The sequence below is a fragment of the Camelus dromedarius genome, chromosome 18 (genome assembly GCF_036321535.1).
Source record: "Camelus dromedarius isolate mCamDro1 chromosome 18, mCamDro1.pat, whole genome shotgun sequence".
Lineage (NCBI taxonomy): Eukaryota > Metazoa > Chordata > Mammalia > Artiodactyla > Camelidae > Camelus > Camelus dromedarius.
Window position 1 is genome coordinate 19,203,551 of NC_087453.1, and position 13,322 is coordinate 19,216,872.

A 13,322-nucleotide genomic window follows, 5' to 3' on the forward strand; every position below is an offset into this window, starting at 1 on the left:
TCCCATTCAGGTCTCTCCCTTTGATGAGAGCTGATTCAAGAGGAGCAACTGGCTCCATTACTGGTGGGACCCTCTGTACAGATGAGCTTACTCTTGGTCGAAGAAAGTGTATGTTAGGCAGTTTGAGCAGAAAATCATCCACGAGCTAGAGAGTGAGAGCAAGACTGTGGTCTACACTTGAACTGAAGCCAATCTTGAGCTGAATATCTGGTGGGGAGAGGAGACCCTAGCCTGAGGTCTCAAGTCAGGGTGAGGGGCTTTTGAGGGTTGGATGGGGGAGGAGGAGCAAATATGGATTAGTTTTATTACTGAATGAAGACCTTGCTTGGCTGCCTCCAAAATGCCTTTCATCTGCTGGAAGCTCCTGCCCTTGCTCCCAGAAGGTATGTGGGGCTTACGGCCTTGGCTTAGGACCTACAGATAATGGTACTGAGAAGAAACTCCAAGGTAAAAAACAAGGTCCCTCTGTCAGCCTCTAAGCTAGAGAACCAGAAAAAGTAAGAAACTCAGAGATACCTTGTTTATCCCTGAGAACTCTTAGCATAGAAAAGGCCAGGTAAGGATTCTGAGCCACAGGGAATCCGACTAGAGGCAGGGACTGGCCAGGACCTCTGGGCCCGATTTAGCTCTGGAGGGTTTTCCACTGTAACTTTTTACAAAGCATCTGTGCCGAGTCCCATGTGGGTTTTGGGAACAAAGCTCCAGCAGTTGTGGACAGAGCCCCATTCCCACTGTGTGGTGCGATGGGATACCATGGGGCCTGAGCCCCGGGGAAGCAGGTCTGGGGGACTGTGGTGCTGCTCTCAAACCCCCTCATTCTTAGCTGGGCCACAGCTCCATCCCCAGGCTTACTAAGAGGAATTCCAGATTGTGGTTAGAGGGCCAGAGGAAGTTCATGCCCTGCTCCTTCAAAGAAAACTGTTGTCTCTTAGGCTTTGAGGAAGTTGCCAGCAATAGGTCTGAAGCTTGTGAACCACGTCCACCAAGGGCCAGGCCACAAGTGACGAGTCCTGCCATAGTCAATTCTCCTTACTGCCTTGACACATGGCTGGACTTAGGGGACCAGAGTCAGTTCCAGCTGATATGCCCAGGAAGGGACACCACAAGGGCATTAACCCCCAAGCAGAAGAGGAATGAAGCCAGACAGAGCTTCTGAACTCAAGAGACTGACTTTAGCCAAAGGTTCAACTTGGTGTTTTTGGGGCCCCAGAACATGTTTTAAGTCAAGAACATATGATGGCTCCTCATTATCCATGAGTTCAAATCTAGATCCCAAGGCCCTCCATGATCTCCCTCTCTCCCCGTCCAACCTCAGTCTGAACACACAGGCAGACCAGTCTTCTCACCAGTATGCTTAGCAACCCCTCCCAACTCCTCCCCATCCTTCAAGGGCCAGTGGGTGTCTTCCTTCCTCGGTCCCTGGAATCTCTGCAGCGTTTCTAGTTGGCATGCAGAGCTGTCTCTGACTCAACAATGAGCATGTCTGTTTTTGTCAATTGGACTCAAGCTTCCTGTGGAAGGGCCTTTGTCTTGTGTGCCTTCTGTGACCCTCCTCTGTCAGAATGCAGGCAGATGCTAAATTCATGCCATCTGGCGGGAATCTTCAGCAGTCTTCCTTGACAGATGCCTTTGATGTGCTGCCGCTGCTCAGCTACACAGTGGAGAACAAACGGAGACTCAGGGTTTATTGCTGAAGAGGAAGGTGACAGAGGGCGAAGTGCTGGGATAACGGGTTCTAGATGAGAGGCAGCAGACGCTGCCTGGCCAGGGCAAGGCCCCTCTGGGCGACCTCAGGCCAGCAGCAAGTGGGGTTTGCCTCATTACCACGGGAGTCGGGGCCTTCCTGCAGACTTGTGGTTTCCTCGCCCGTCCTGGAATGCCATCTGACCTGGTGCTCCAGGTTGGGCAATGGAGCCAGAACTTTCTTTGGCAAACCTGCAGCTGTGTGGGGGGCCACGACCCGCTCTACAGACATCTGTCTGTCTGTGTGCTCCCAGGCCGGCCCATGTCCTGCCCTGGCAGTGGCTGCTATCTGGAGGCAGCTTGAGCAGCACTGGGGCTGGGGCCCAGCAGGACTGGCCCTGGGGATGTCAGACTTTGAGTCAGGGACTCATCCAGCTTGCGGGTCTCGGCCTCCAGGACAGTGGCCTCAGGGGTCTGGGCGACGGCGAGAAGGGAGTGAGAAAGGCTGTGGTGCAGGCCTGCCAGCTCACGGCTCGTCTGTACCGAGCGGGCGATGTAGTCCTGCTTCTGCTTCCGCTCCAAGGCCAGCTGGGCTCGCAGGACGGCAACCTGGGGGAGAGAGCAGTTGAGGGCCTTGAAGTTGCCCCAACCCTGCCCACTCTGCCCCTGTGGCTCTTGTCAGACCAGGAGTTGAATCAACTCCACCACACCCATGAATCTCAGGCTTTACAACGTTTGGGGCAAGGGCCCCTGGAAATCAGAATCCAGTGATTGTCAACCCTGGCTGCACAGGAGGCTCAAAGAGGGAGCTTAAAAACAACAACAAAACTATTCACCAACTTTTTGGAGGGGTAATTTACATGTAATAAAACGCACAGATTTTAAGTGTACATCTTGATGAATTTGATAATGTACAGACCCATGTGTAATCACCATTTCAATCAAGATACAGAGTATTTTAATCACTGCAGAAGTGCCCCTTCTGGAAGCTTTTAAGAAATATTCTGACCTAATTAGACTGAGCTGAGGTCTGAAAATCTGCATTTTCTCAAAAGTTTCTGAGGGGGTTCTAACGTGCAGCCTGGACTGAAAATCATTGATAGCTCCTTCCATTTCTCAGATGGGTATGCCGAGGCTACCAGGAGGAGAAGTTATTGGGAGCTTAGGGCAGGTCCAGGACTAGGGTGAGGCAAGAGAGGCCCCTAGGGTGCAAAGTTTAAGGAGGCGCTTCAGGTCAGTTGTGAGGGCCTCCTTAAATCCTACACCCACGCTGCCTCTCTTGCCTCACCCTAGTCCAGGCCTGGTCTCAGCGATTGCTTTGTATGAACTTAAAAGAATTCAAAGTAATGGCTTTGGTCTAGCTATATAGTTAGGTGCTGCCAGTAGTGATTATTGATTTCTGACACAGGTTCAGAAATAAAATTTCCACAGTTCTAATTACTCCTGGGCCTTGAAAGACAGGGTGAACCTTTATATGAGGCCTAACCTAAGAGGCAAGAAGGCACTTTATGCAGTTTCCTTGAGCTTGACCTGAGCCCTGGGGTGTGAATCCCTGGGGCTGGTGCCAGCCTTCTCTGCCTGGAGTGACGGCACCTGCCTGCAAGGGTGCATGTGAGGGCAGAAGAGGTCAGGATGCTTTTGCTTGTTTGTCTATCTTCCTAGAATCTTCTGTTTCCCCCTCAGCCCTGTTCCTTTTCCTTTCTCTTCCTAAGTAGGAACCCAGAGGTCTGGGGCCTGGTACGTGCTTTCTTCCCCACTCCCACCCTAAGCACATGGGAGGTTAAGTCCACTCAATATGGGAGGCTGAGCTGGGACTGGGTTCTTCTTGCCTCCCACATGGACTGAAGTTCTCTGGGGCAGGAACTATTTCCCATCTCCCTGCTGGGGGTACACAAAGGGCCAAGCAGATAGCAGATACCAAAGCCTTGCTGCCTGAGGGCACGGGAGGGGAAAGGCGCTTAGAAAGTAGATCCTTCCAGAACATACCTCCTTCTGCAGTTCAACCATCTGCTTGGCATCTGAGGAACACTTCTGCCCTCCTCTTCCATCCTGTGGGAGACAAATACCATTCCTATTGAACAGGCCTTCCACTGAGGTTTGTGCAGGCCTCCTCACAAACCTGGGGACCAGGGCAAGGGCTGTGGGCCAGAACTACCTAAATCCAGATTGAACTCTATGGGGCACCACGGCCCTGGGGCAAGGAGACGCCCCAGAGGGACCAAACCATCCCACTGGGTGATGCCTGTGGAGACCTGATACTGAAAGTCCCAAAGCTTTGCTGGCACTGGCTTCTTTGAGGCACCTCTTCATTTAAAGTACACCACATACCTACTTCGTGCTAGCCCTGGGTGTGAGCTAACGATGCAGAGAGGAAGGAAGACAAGGGGCCTGCCCTCGGGAAGCTTTCCTTAAATGAAGAGGGATGGGAGCTGGGAGATGCTCAGCCACCAGAAACAGTCTCTTCCTGCCAGGCCCCAGGGCTGTCTAGTGATGGGCGTAACAGCTAAAAGAGTGTTGGTTTGGGGAGTCTTGCCCCAAACCCTTACCCCAAAAAAGGACTCTGGCCCTAGGAAATACTATGGACCCATATCTTGTAAATTCAGTACTGCAAGGGGCAAGGAAGTCTAAGAGGTCCACAAAGCTGCTATCAAGCTCTTAGGCACACTGAGGTCTGGCAAACACCACGCAACACCATGCGCAGGTGACCAGAAGCCCCATGAGCACTGCTCCAGGGAGCCTGAAGCACTGGTCTGGGGGCAGGTAGACTGGACATCAGTGAAGGGTTCCTCAGGATGCAGGGCTGCCAGCCTTGGATCCATCCCTACCCATTGAAGTTGGGCCTCCTTCCTGGGTCAGGGACAGACTGAGCAGAGCTGGGTGGGGCAGAACCCCGCCAGGAGGGGCTCCGTGGACTAGCTGAAGTGGCTTCTCCCCTGGCAAGGGTAGCCTGGGATATGCACTGCAGAGGCCGTTTCTAGTAGCTGGGCTTAGGCTCCCCTGAGGCTGCAGTTGGTGAAAACAGATAAACCTGCTGTGTGGGTGATGGCGCCATGGCTTCACTGCTCTCAGGGACCCTCGTTCGCAATGCACGCATGGAATCCCTCTTCAGTTTCCTCCGCTCTCGCTCCACCTGCCAAAACATGAGTGAGAAATCAGGGCTTGGCTTGGCTGCCGGGCTGGAGCAGAGCAGCCTTTTTTGAGAGAAGACCAGCGTGAGTGCGGTGTCTGGGAAGGGCCAACAGTCAACACATGGGCTGAGGAGAGCACGTGCAGGGGCAGCCTTGAGGGCAAAGAAGGCTGATAGGGCAGAGGAGGCAGGGCCAGCCACTCAGGCCTTGGAAGCGGACATGCACACCCACCAGACCCAAAGAGGGAGCTGAGGACAGGAGGACAGGAGTTGCCAACCTGCTCCAGGGTGGTCCGCAGCTGGATGTTGTGGTGCTGCAGCCGGCTCCGGTCAATCTCCAGCCGCGCCACTGCTTCCTGCAGGTGTTCAAGCCTCTGTCCCCATAGCTGCTTCTCCTCCATCTCAGCACTAGGCTCAGTCTTTACTCCAGAGACCTGTGGGAGAGACCTGTCAATCTCACCTGGACAGCCCCTAAGACAGGTGGGAACAGAGAGAGGGCAAAGGACTAATCTGGCAGGTCTAGGCTTCAGGGACCCAATTCTCAGGGGAAGGGGGACAAGTCCCTGGACAGGAGCTCCCTCCTGGGCCATCTTTTCCCACCAGGCCCCCAGCTCACCTCTCCCGGCTGTACGCCTGGCTCTTCTCTGGGCCCCCATTCTGCTCTGCTGGTTGGGCCTGGGCTGTGGAGTCGCTCCTTCTCCAGAGCCTGTCTGGTGAACTCCAACTCATCCTGGGTATCAAAGTGTAGAGCAAAGTCACACCATGACAACCTCATATCCAGACCCACTCCACCTTCCATCCTCAGAAATAAACAGTCTGATGGTCTCATCAGGTTGTTTTATTTTTCCTGGCAACTCTGAGCTATTCCAGTGCAGAACCTTCATTGTCACAGATAGATAAAACAAAGGAGCAGAGAGGGATCTTCCTAAAGCACACGTGGTGGGCTAGTACTAAAACCTGTCTCATTTTAGATCTCCTGTAAGCTAAGCGACAACTTGGAGCAGTAGGTGTTGTGGAAAAAGCATGGGCTCAGGAGTCACATAGAGCCAGTTACTATGTCACTACTTACTGGCTTTGATACTTTGGTCAAGATACGAGCTCTCTCCAAACCCTAACCGCCTCATTTGTAAAATGACTACATGGAGCACAGATCAAGTCCCCTTTAGAGAAACGGGGAAACTAGTGCTGGATAGTTTCTAGGTGCCCTCTGGTTCATAAACGGCAGTGGTCACACGAGAGACAGAGAAGAGGAACGGACGGTACACGTGTGGGTGGAGGCCGTCTGGGAGAGGCGCTCAGCAGTACGAGGCCACACTCCAGAATCAGCCTGCTGAGATCTAGTCCTAGTTCTGCCCTTTACTAGCTGGGTGACCTAGGACAAGTCACTTAACCTCTCTTATCTGCTTTTCCTCAACTATAAAATGAAGATAATAATGATTCCTATTTCTTGGGATTGTTGTGGAGGAAAGCAAGAGTAACAGTACCTAGCATTAAAATAAAAAATGATGCTACTATGATGAAGGGCTGTTTCTGAAAGATGTCCTTGAGTATTTTGGGAAGAGGGGGACCCTGCCCTGAGCTACATTACTGAGTAAATACTGCTCAGTAACCCAGAAGTGTGGGCAGGAAGCTCCGGCCCAGCTATGTATCTGACTTTTTCTGTGCCTGTACGAACAGGCCTGGAAACAGGAAAAGGGTTCCACATATTGTATGCCTTTTTCCTGTGCATTTTACTCATATTATCTCCTTTTGTACTCAAAATGGCTCTATGGGGCTGGTACTATCACTCTGTATTTATCAATGAGAAAACCAAGAGTCAGAGAACTAAAGGCACTTACCTCCGGTCACACAGCTAATAAACTGCAAAACTGTATTTCAAATCCAAGAACTTGGCTCCAAAGTTCATAAATGTAACCCCTTCTCAGCATATTGCCTTTTAACCAGAGCAGAGCTTTTGGGCTTCCCAGAAGGCAAGTCCCTGCAGGGCTGTGTGTCTGAGATGAGGGAAGTGGTTCTCTGGGGCTCGGCCCAGGTCAAGGGGCCAGAATAGAGTCAACTTCCCAGGAAAAATCAGCTGGGTTCCTCTTGGCAAAAGAGACAATGTCCCTCTTTGTCCTATAGTCAGCCCAGCTTTCCTGATTGTCCACTGTGTGCTGACCTTGTGCTCAGTGCTGGGTGTACAGATAACCAAGACATGGCCCTGACCTAAGGTTAAATGCTACACCCTAATGTCCACTTCCTTTGTCAATCAACATTCTACCTGGAGGAGCCCACTTTTCCTAACTGCTAATAACTCCAAAGTCTCTAACTCTAGCCCCAGTGTTATCCTTTAACTTCAGATCGCTTTGCAGACCTGCCCACTGGACAGGGCCCCTTGCATGTCCTACAGGTGCCTCATTCCATTTCCAAAATGAATTCACCATTCTGCTCCTCTGGACAAACCTGCCTTTATCCCACTGAGCAGAAACCTGGGTGTTGTCTTTGATTTCTATCTTTTCTTTACTCCCCTCACCTCTTAGCCAATCAACTTCCAGAAGTCTATGAACCTCTAGGTCCACCCACATGTCTCCACTCACATTTCCTATCTCAGGTCACCATCTCCTCACTGAATTCCATTACAGCCTCCTAGTTGGTCTCCCCAGATCTACAGCTGTTCCACACAGCAGCCTGAGTGACCTTTCTGAATTATATATATCTGACAGTGTCACTCCCCTGCCCCAAATCCTTCATCCACTTCCCACTGCTCAACCAGCTCCTTAGCGTGCTGACAAGCCCTAAATGATGGGCCCCTTGCTGTCTTCTCTTCTCTTGCCAACGCCCCGCCCTATGTCCCAAGCAGCCTGAATTCCCTCACAGATTCCCTCCATGCTCTCTCCTTTCTTTTCCTCTTTCTCCTCCCTCACATGTGCTTGGCTACTTCCTTACTGGTCCCTTCAGATCTAATCTCAAACACCACTTTTACCAGAAGCCTCTTGGGACCCACCCCCAGGAAAGGTCAGGTGTCCCTCTAGTATGCTCAGAGCACACTAAACTTCCCCTATTCAGCACCAATAGTAACTAGGCACTGCATTGTAAGTGCTTTTCCACAAGACTGTGAGCTCCATGAGGACCAAGACTGTGGGTGTCTTACTCTGTTTGAACCCCTCTACACTTGCCCAGTAACCTGGGTCCCACTATGTTGAGGTGCTCATGACCTCAGCTTTCTCACACCCTGAGGTGTAGACAGCCACGAGCCCAGGCAGACCAGGCTCTACCCCCGCACTACCCGCGGAGTGACTCACCCGCAGCCTCTGCTTTTCTGAGTCCCGCTCCAGGACAGAGGCTTGCAGGCACAGGGCTACCTCCTGCAGGCTGCTGACACTGGCCTTGCTCTGGGCCAAGGACAGCGCCAGGTCCTGGGCCTTCTCCCTCCACTCGATCTCCCTGGCCTCCGTCTGCCTCAGGGCTGCCTCGAGACGCTCCAGCTCCCGCTGCAGCCTGGGCCCTGAGGAATCAACTGTTGTAGATGGCTCCTCCGCTGAGGAGGCTTTGTGGCTGTGGGGCGAGTCCTCCAGACTCTTCCTTTGCTGGACCTCCCTCAGCTCCAAGATCTCCTCCTCCTTTTGGGCTAGAGTCTGCTGGAGCTTCCTCAGGCTCTCATGAAGGTCCCTAATCTCTTCCTCTTCTCTCTTGTGCCATGGCTCCTGCTTCTCTGGGGTCACATCCTCTTGGCCCCTCTGGGCCAGAGACTTCTCCAGCAGCTGCCCCTGCTTCCTCTGACGTCTCAGCTCTTCATCCCTCTGGACAAGTGCCTGCTGGAGCTGCTGCACAGCCTCCTGGTGCCGAAGGTCCCGGTCCTGGATCTCACCTTCCTGCTTCCTCAGGGCCTCCTCCAGCTGCCGGGCTTGTGCCTGGCAGGAGTCCAGGGCAGCCTGCAAGGTGGCTGTGCTGGCCTCCAGGTTGCGGCTCAGTTCCGCCTGCCCAAGGAGATGCTGCTCTTTCTCCTGCAGGGCAGCCTGAGCCTTGCTGAGGGCCTCCTGCAGAGCCTCAGCCTGGCCCCGCGCAGCCTCCTCCCGATGCTGGGCGGACTGGCCATCTGCCCGCAGGGCCTCTAGCTCCTGGTCCCGTTCCTTGAGCACCGCCTCTGCTTGCAGCCAGCTGTCCTGCAGGGCCCTGGCCTCCGCCTCGTGCTCCTGGGCCTGCTCAGCACACTGCTGCTGTAGGGCCAGCAGAGCCTTCTCCTGCTCCCGAGACTCAGCCCTTAGGTCACCCAACACCTCTTCCAGGGCCTGTACTCGCTGCCCCTCCATAGCCAGCTCCTCCTGGAGCCTTCGTGCATGTTCCTTGTGGTCCTCAAGCTCTGCCTGGTGCTCTTGCAGTGTCGCATGGGCCTGCTCCAGAGCTCTCTGCAGTGCACCTGCCTTTTCCTTCACCGTCTCCTCCTGCCCCTGGGCCTGCTGCTGCTGCTGCTGAAGAGCCTCGAGCTGCTGGGCCCTCTGGGCCAGGGCCCTCTGGGCCTCTTCCAGCTGACCCTGAAGTGACTGCTCTTTCAGCTCCCCCTGTTCCCTGGCTTCTTGCAGGTGCTGCTGCAGGACCTCAATCTCCTGCTCCCGCTGGGTCAGGAGTAGGCTGGTCTCACCCACCTTCCTGTGTAGGCCCTGGAGCTGCTGCTCCAGCTGGTCCCTGTGCTCCTGAAGCTCCTGGATATGCTCCTGCTGGCATTCCACCTCCTTCTCCTTATCACGCAAGATCAGCTTCATGTGCTCCAGGCTCCCACGCTGAGCCTTACTCTGGCCCTTCCCCTCCTCTGCCCGCTCCTGCATCAGCTGCTTCTGAGAGGCCAGCTCCCGGCCTCGCTCTCTCAAGGCCAGCTTGATCTGTTCCAGGTCCTCCTCTAGGATCTTGGTCTGCAGGGTCCTCTGATCTTCTAGGACCTGGATCCTCTCCTTCAGCAGCACCATCTCCTGATCCCTCCTCTCAAGGTCCTGAGTCAGACGCTCTTTCTGCCTCTGCAGCTCCTCGATCTGGTCTCGCTGGGATGTCACCTCCTGGTCCTTCTCCTGGAGCTCTCTTGCCAGGAGGGTGCTGTGGCTCTCCAGCTCATGGATCTGGCTGCCCTGCACCTGCAGCTCCTGGCTCCTTTCCTCCAGGTCCAGTGTAAGGTGGGTCAGAGCCACCCTCTGCATTTCCCTCTGGCCGTCCAGCTCTTCAATAGTCTTCTGCTGGCACTCCATTTTGTGATGGTTTTCCTCTAGTTCCAGGGCCAGGCATTCCAGGGTAACCAGCTGCTTCTTCAGATCCTGAATCTGTTCCTTCTGGGACTCAATCACTTGGGCCTTCTTCTCAAGTTCTAGAAGCTGATGCTCTAAGATGTTCCTCTGTGTCTCTTGATCCTTTTCGAGCTCTTTGATCTGCTCCCTCTGCAGAGTCAGCTTCTGCTCTCGCTCCTGGACGGCCAAGGGGAGATGCTCTAAAACCGACCTACACTCCTCCAGTTCCTGAATCTGTTCTTGCTGCAGATCCACCTCTTGGTTCCTCTTCTTTAGGTCTAGAGATAGCACTTCCAAAGCAGCCTTTTGCATTTCCCGCTGCTTCTCCAGTTCCTGGATTTTCCCCTGTAGAGTCTCCACCTCCTGTTCTCTTTCAGACAAGGTCTGGGCCAAGAGAGCCAAATTCTCCTGCAGAGCCTTCCCCTGAGCCACCCTCAGCTCGCCCTGCTCCTGCAAGGCTTGGGCTCGCTTGCGCTCACTCTCCACCTCCTCGTTTTTCAGTTTCAGGGCTGAGCGTGCAATCCTCAGGTCTTCCTCCAGGATCCCGGCGGCACTCGCTTGCGCCCTGGCTTCTGCAACAGATGCTTGGAGATGTTCCACCTGGGCAGTCAGGCTCTCCTTGGCTGCCTGCAGTAACTCTCGCTCATTCTGGAAAACAAGATGCAAAACCACCTTAGACGACACTTTCCTGAATCTGTCACTCCAGCACAGGTCCTTCCTCTCCTTCCTCTGTGGCACCAGCACTGTCAAAGATTTGGGCAAAAGGAACTGAGCATTCCACCTAGCCTGATACTATAAAAGAACACCCCTACCACAACCTAGGCTCTGCTGTGCTCAGAAGGGAAGGCCTGGTGCAAACGAGCCATCCCAGACTCTAGTCCTTCAGGGCAAGGGACAAAAATCTCAACCTCAATTCAGAAAAAAGTAATTGAAGGAGGATTCACTGAGGCCTTAATAATGGCCCTCTGGGACGTGGAGAGAGCCAGAGAAACTGAGACACTTGCTGAAGAAAGTTGGGCACTACCTATGGATGGAGTATGAGCATGGGCCAACACGGGCCTGGGAGCTAGAGCCTGGGCCCTGAGACACTTCCTGAAGCAACCCCGTCCCCTAAACAAGTACCATCTTACCTGGGCTTCTATTCCCTGCAGCTCTGCTTGCTGTAGGCGACTCTGTAAGGATGCCACAGTTTCACGCAGTTCCATCAGCTCAGACTCTAGGGAGTTCTGTTTTACTTCCCACTTGGATTTCTCTTTGGGAAGAAGAGAGATAGCGGAGCAAGGCCCATGATTGGGGGTGGAGGAAAGGAGGGATGTAGAGGCAGATGGAAGATGGGGAACAGAGTCAAAGGGGGAAAAGGCCAAGAAGGAGAGGATTACATCTAATTTCACAGAGACATCACCCATCTGCCAGCTGCTCCTGTTTGTCTAGGCTCCCTGCTTCTTCCAAACACATGTGTCTGCTGCCCAGCTCCAGCCCAACACTTCCTCATTATGATCACAGAGATGCTCAACCCTGGATTCCAGACAGGGCTGAGAGCGATGGCATCGGAGGTCCTTGCCAGGCCCCAATTCTATGATTTTGCAGAGGTTCCTAGAGACCAAGGTTGGCTGGGTGCCCTCCATTTCTGCAGCTCTATGTGTGTGGCTCTCAGGCAGCGCTTTTGGATACTTTCAAGACCCAGACCCACTCCCCAAGTTGTCCTCTTCTTCTCTGTAGTAGAGCCTTGACCCTCAAGACCCTCCCTTCTCCTTTCCTTTCCAAATAGTCACCACCCTTTCTAGCCCATGGCTGGCAGATTCCTCCTCCTTCCCATCTTTCAAACAAGCTCATAATCCTTCTGCTGTCAAAGGTCAATCATTTTGAGAACACAGTTGGGGATGACAAAATAATGTTGATAAATAATAAAAGATACAGAAGTTTCATAGTGTTCTCATAAGCCTCGCCTTAGGATGCCAGTTTTTTAATCTGTAGACAGAAAAACAACAACAACAACAAAAAAAACAAAAGCCTAGCCAGCAACTTCCTTCAGTTCATCAAATCTGTTCCTCCTAATCCCTTCATCCAGGATGGCCCTCAAAGGCCAAGGAAAGCAGAAAAATAGTTTATTGGGGTCAACACCCCTCTAAAGATGCCTCTGGGTATTGTCTCACAGTTGTGGGTAAGCAGTAAAGAGCGGCTGCTAGGCCTGATCCTGCCCTTCTGGGCTTCCTGCCTTTCCTCTCTCCTCCCCACAAATCCCCATCTTGCCCTGAGCTTCTCACCTTCCTGGTTCTGGGAGAGCTGTCTCTGCAGAGCCTGCAACTCTGTGTGGACCTGGCTCTTCTCAGCCTCTGTATCAGTGAGACGCTGTTCCAGCTTCTGGGCCTGATCCCTCAGATCATCCTGGGAAAGGATTGGAATTCAAGTTCCTCATCTTCCACAAAGCTACCTAGGTCCAGGGCCTGAGCCCTCTCCTCCCTCTCAGTACCTCTGTCGGGGTCTGCCATTGTGGACCTACTCCCAGATTGCTGGATTATTTACCTCCGAACTCATGTGCATTTGGCTCCTGGAAGTGATGACAGGCTCTGCTCCAAGTAACTGGAGCCTAGGTTCCCCTTCTGACCTGCCTGTCTTTTGAGATGGACTTCCTGCTGAAGTCTTAGCCCAGGGCTGCCTCTCCTCTCCCTTAACTCTTACTTCAAACCTTAGTTCAAAGGTCACTGCTTCCTCCCTCTGACCCTCCCCAAGTCAAAATGTATTGTCCCTTCCTCTTGTTACCATGATTTGCATCTGTTATTGATCCAATTAATTCTATCAGTTCTGATTTATTTTAGGATGCAGTTTGGTTGCTCAGCCACGTCACGAGCCTTCTTAAGGACAGACAGCAGCTCTTTCTCCCTTTTGCCTCCCTAGCTCAGAGGGGCTGGCATATAGGTGGCGCTCAGTTTCTACTGATTGATAGGTCCACTGTGAGGTGGAATTTGCCGGACACTTAGTTCAGTCTTGGGCCTAGAATGTTCTTATAAATGGTAACCTCAGTGATCCCAAACTTGTTGTTTTTTTCTTGGAGGTCTTGGCACCAAGAATAATTCACGGCTGAGAGGAAAATGATGCAAAACAATACCATACACCTGTACAGGGTGTCATGGTTTACAGGGCTCACTTAAGACCCTCACTCATTTAATCTTCACAGCCCTGTGAGGCAGTCATGATTTGCCTACTTTATGAGTGAAACCAAGACCTAGGAAACCAGATTCTTTATCCGTGGTTGCCAAGTAGTA

The 13,322-nt window shown here is 52.9% G+C and overlaps 1 protein-coding gene across 7 annotated transcripts in view; it reads right to left on the bottom strand.

Moving 5' to 3' along the window:
• Positions 1-1,150: 1,150 nt before the first annotated feature.
• CEP250 (centrosomal protein 250) overlaps positions 1,151-13,322 on the bottom strand; it is a 46,953-nt gene continuing 34,781 nt past the window's right edge. For all 7 annotated transcript variants that reach the window (XM_031433922.2, XM_031433926.2, XM_031433923.2 and 4 more), the window contains 8 exons: positions 12,324-12,444; positions 11,190-11,311; positions 8,092-10,707; positions 5,427-5,540; positions 5,089-5,244; positions 4,712-4,813; positions 3,670-3,732; positions 1,151-2,292 (listed from right to left, as the gene is read on the bottom strand). In XM_031433922.2, the coding sequence (XP_031289782.1) occupies positions 2,029-2,292; positions 3,670-3,732; positions 4,712-4,813; positions 5,089-5,244; positions 5,427-5,540; positions 8,092-10,707; positions 11,190-11,311; positions 12,324-12,444 (3,558 nt within the window). In that variant the 3' untranslated portion in view covers positions 1,151-2,028. The remainder of the gene's footprint in view (positions 2,293-3,669; positions 3,733-4,711; positions 4,814-5,088; positions 5,245-5,426; positions 5,541-8,091; positions 10,708-11,189; positions 11,312-12,323; positions 12,445-13,322) is intronic.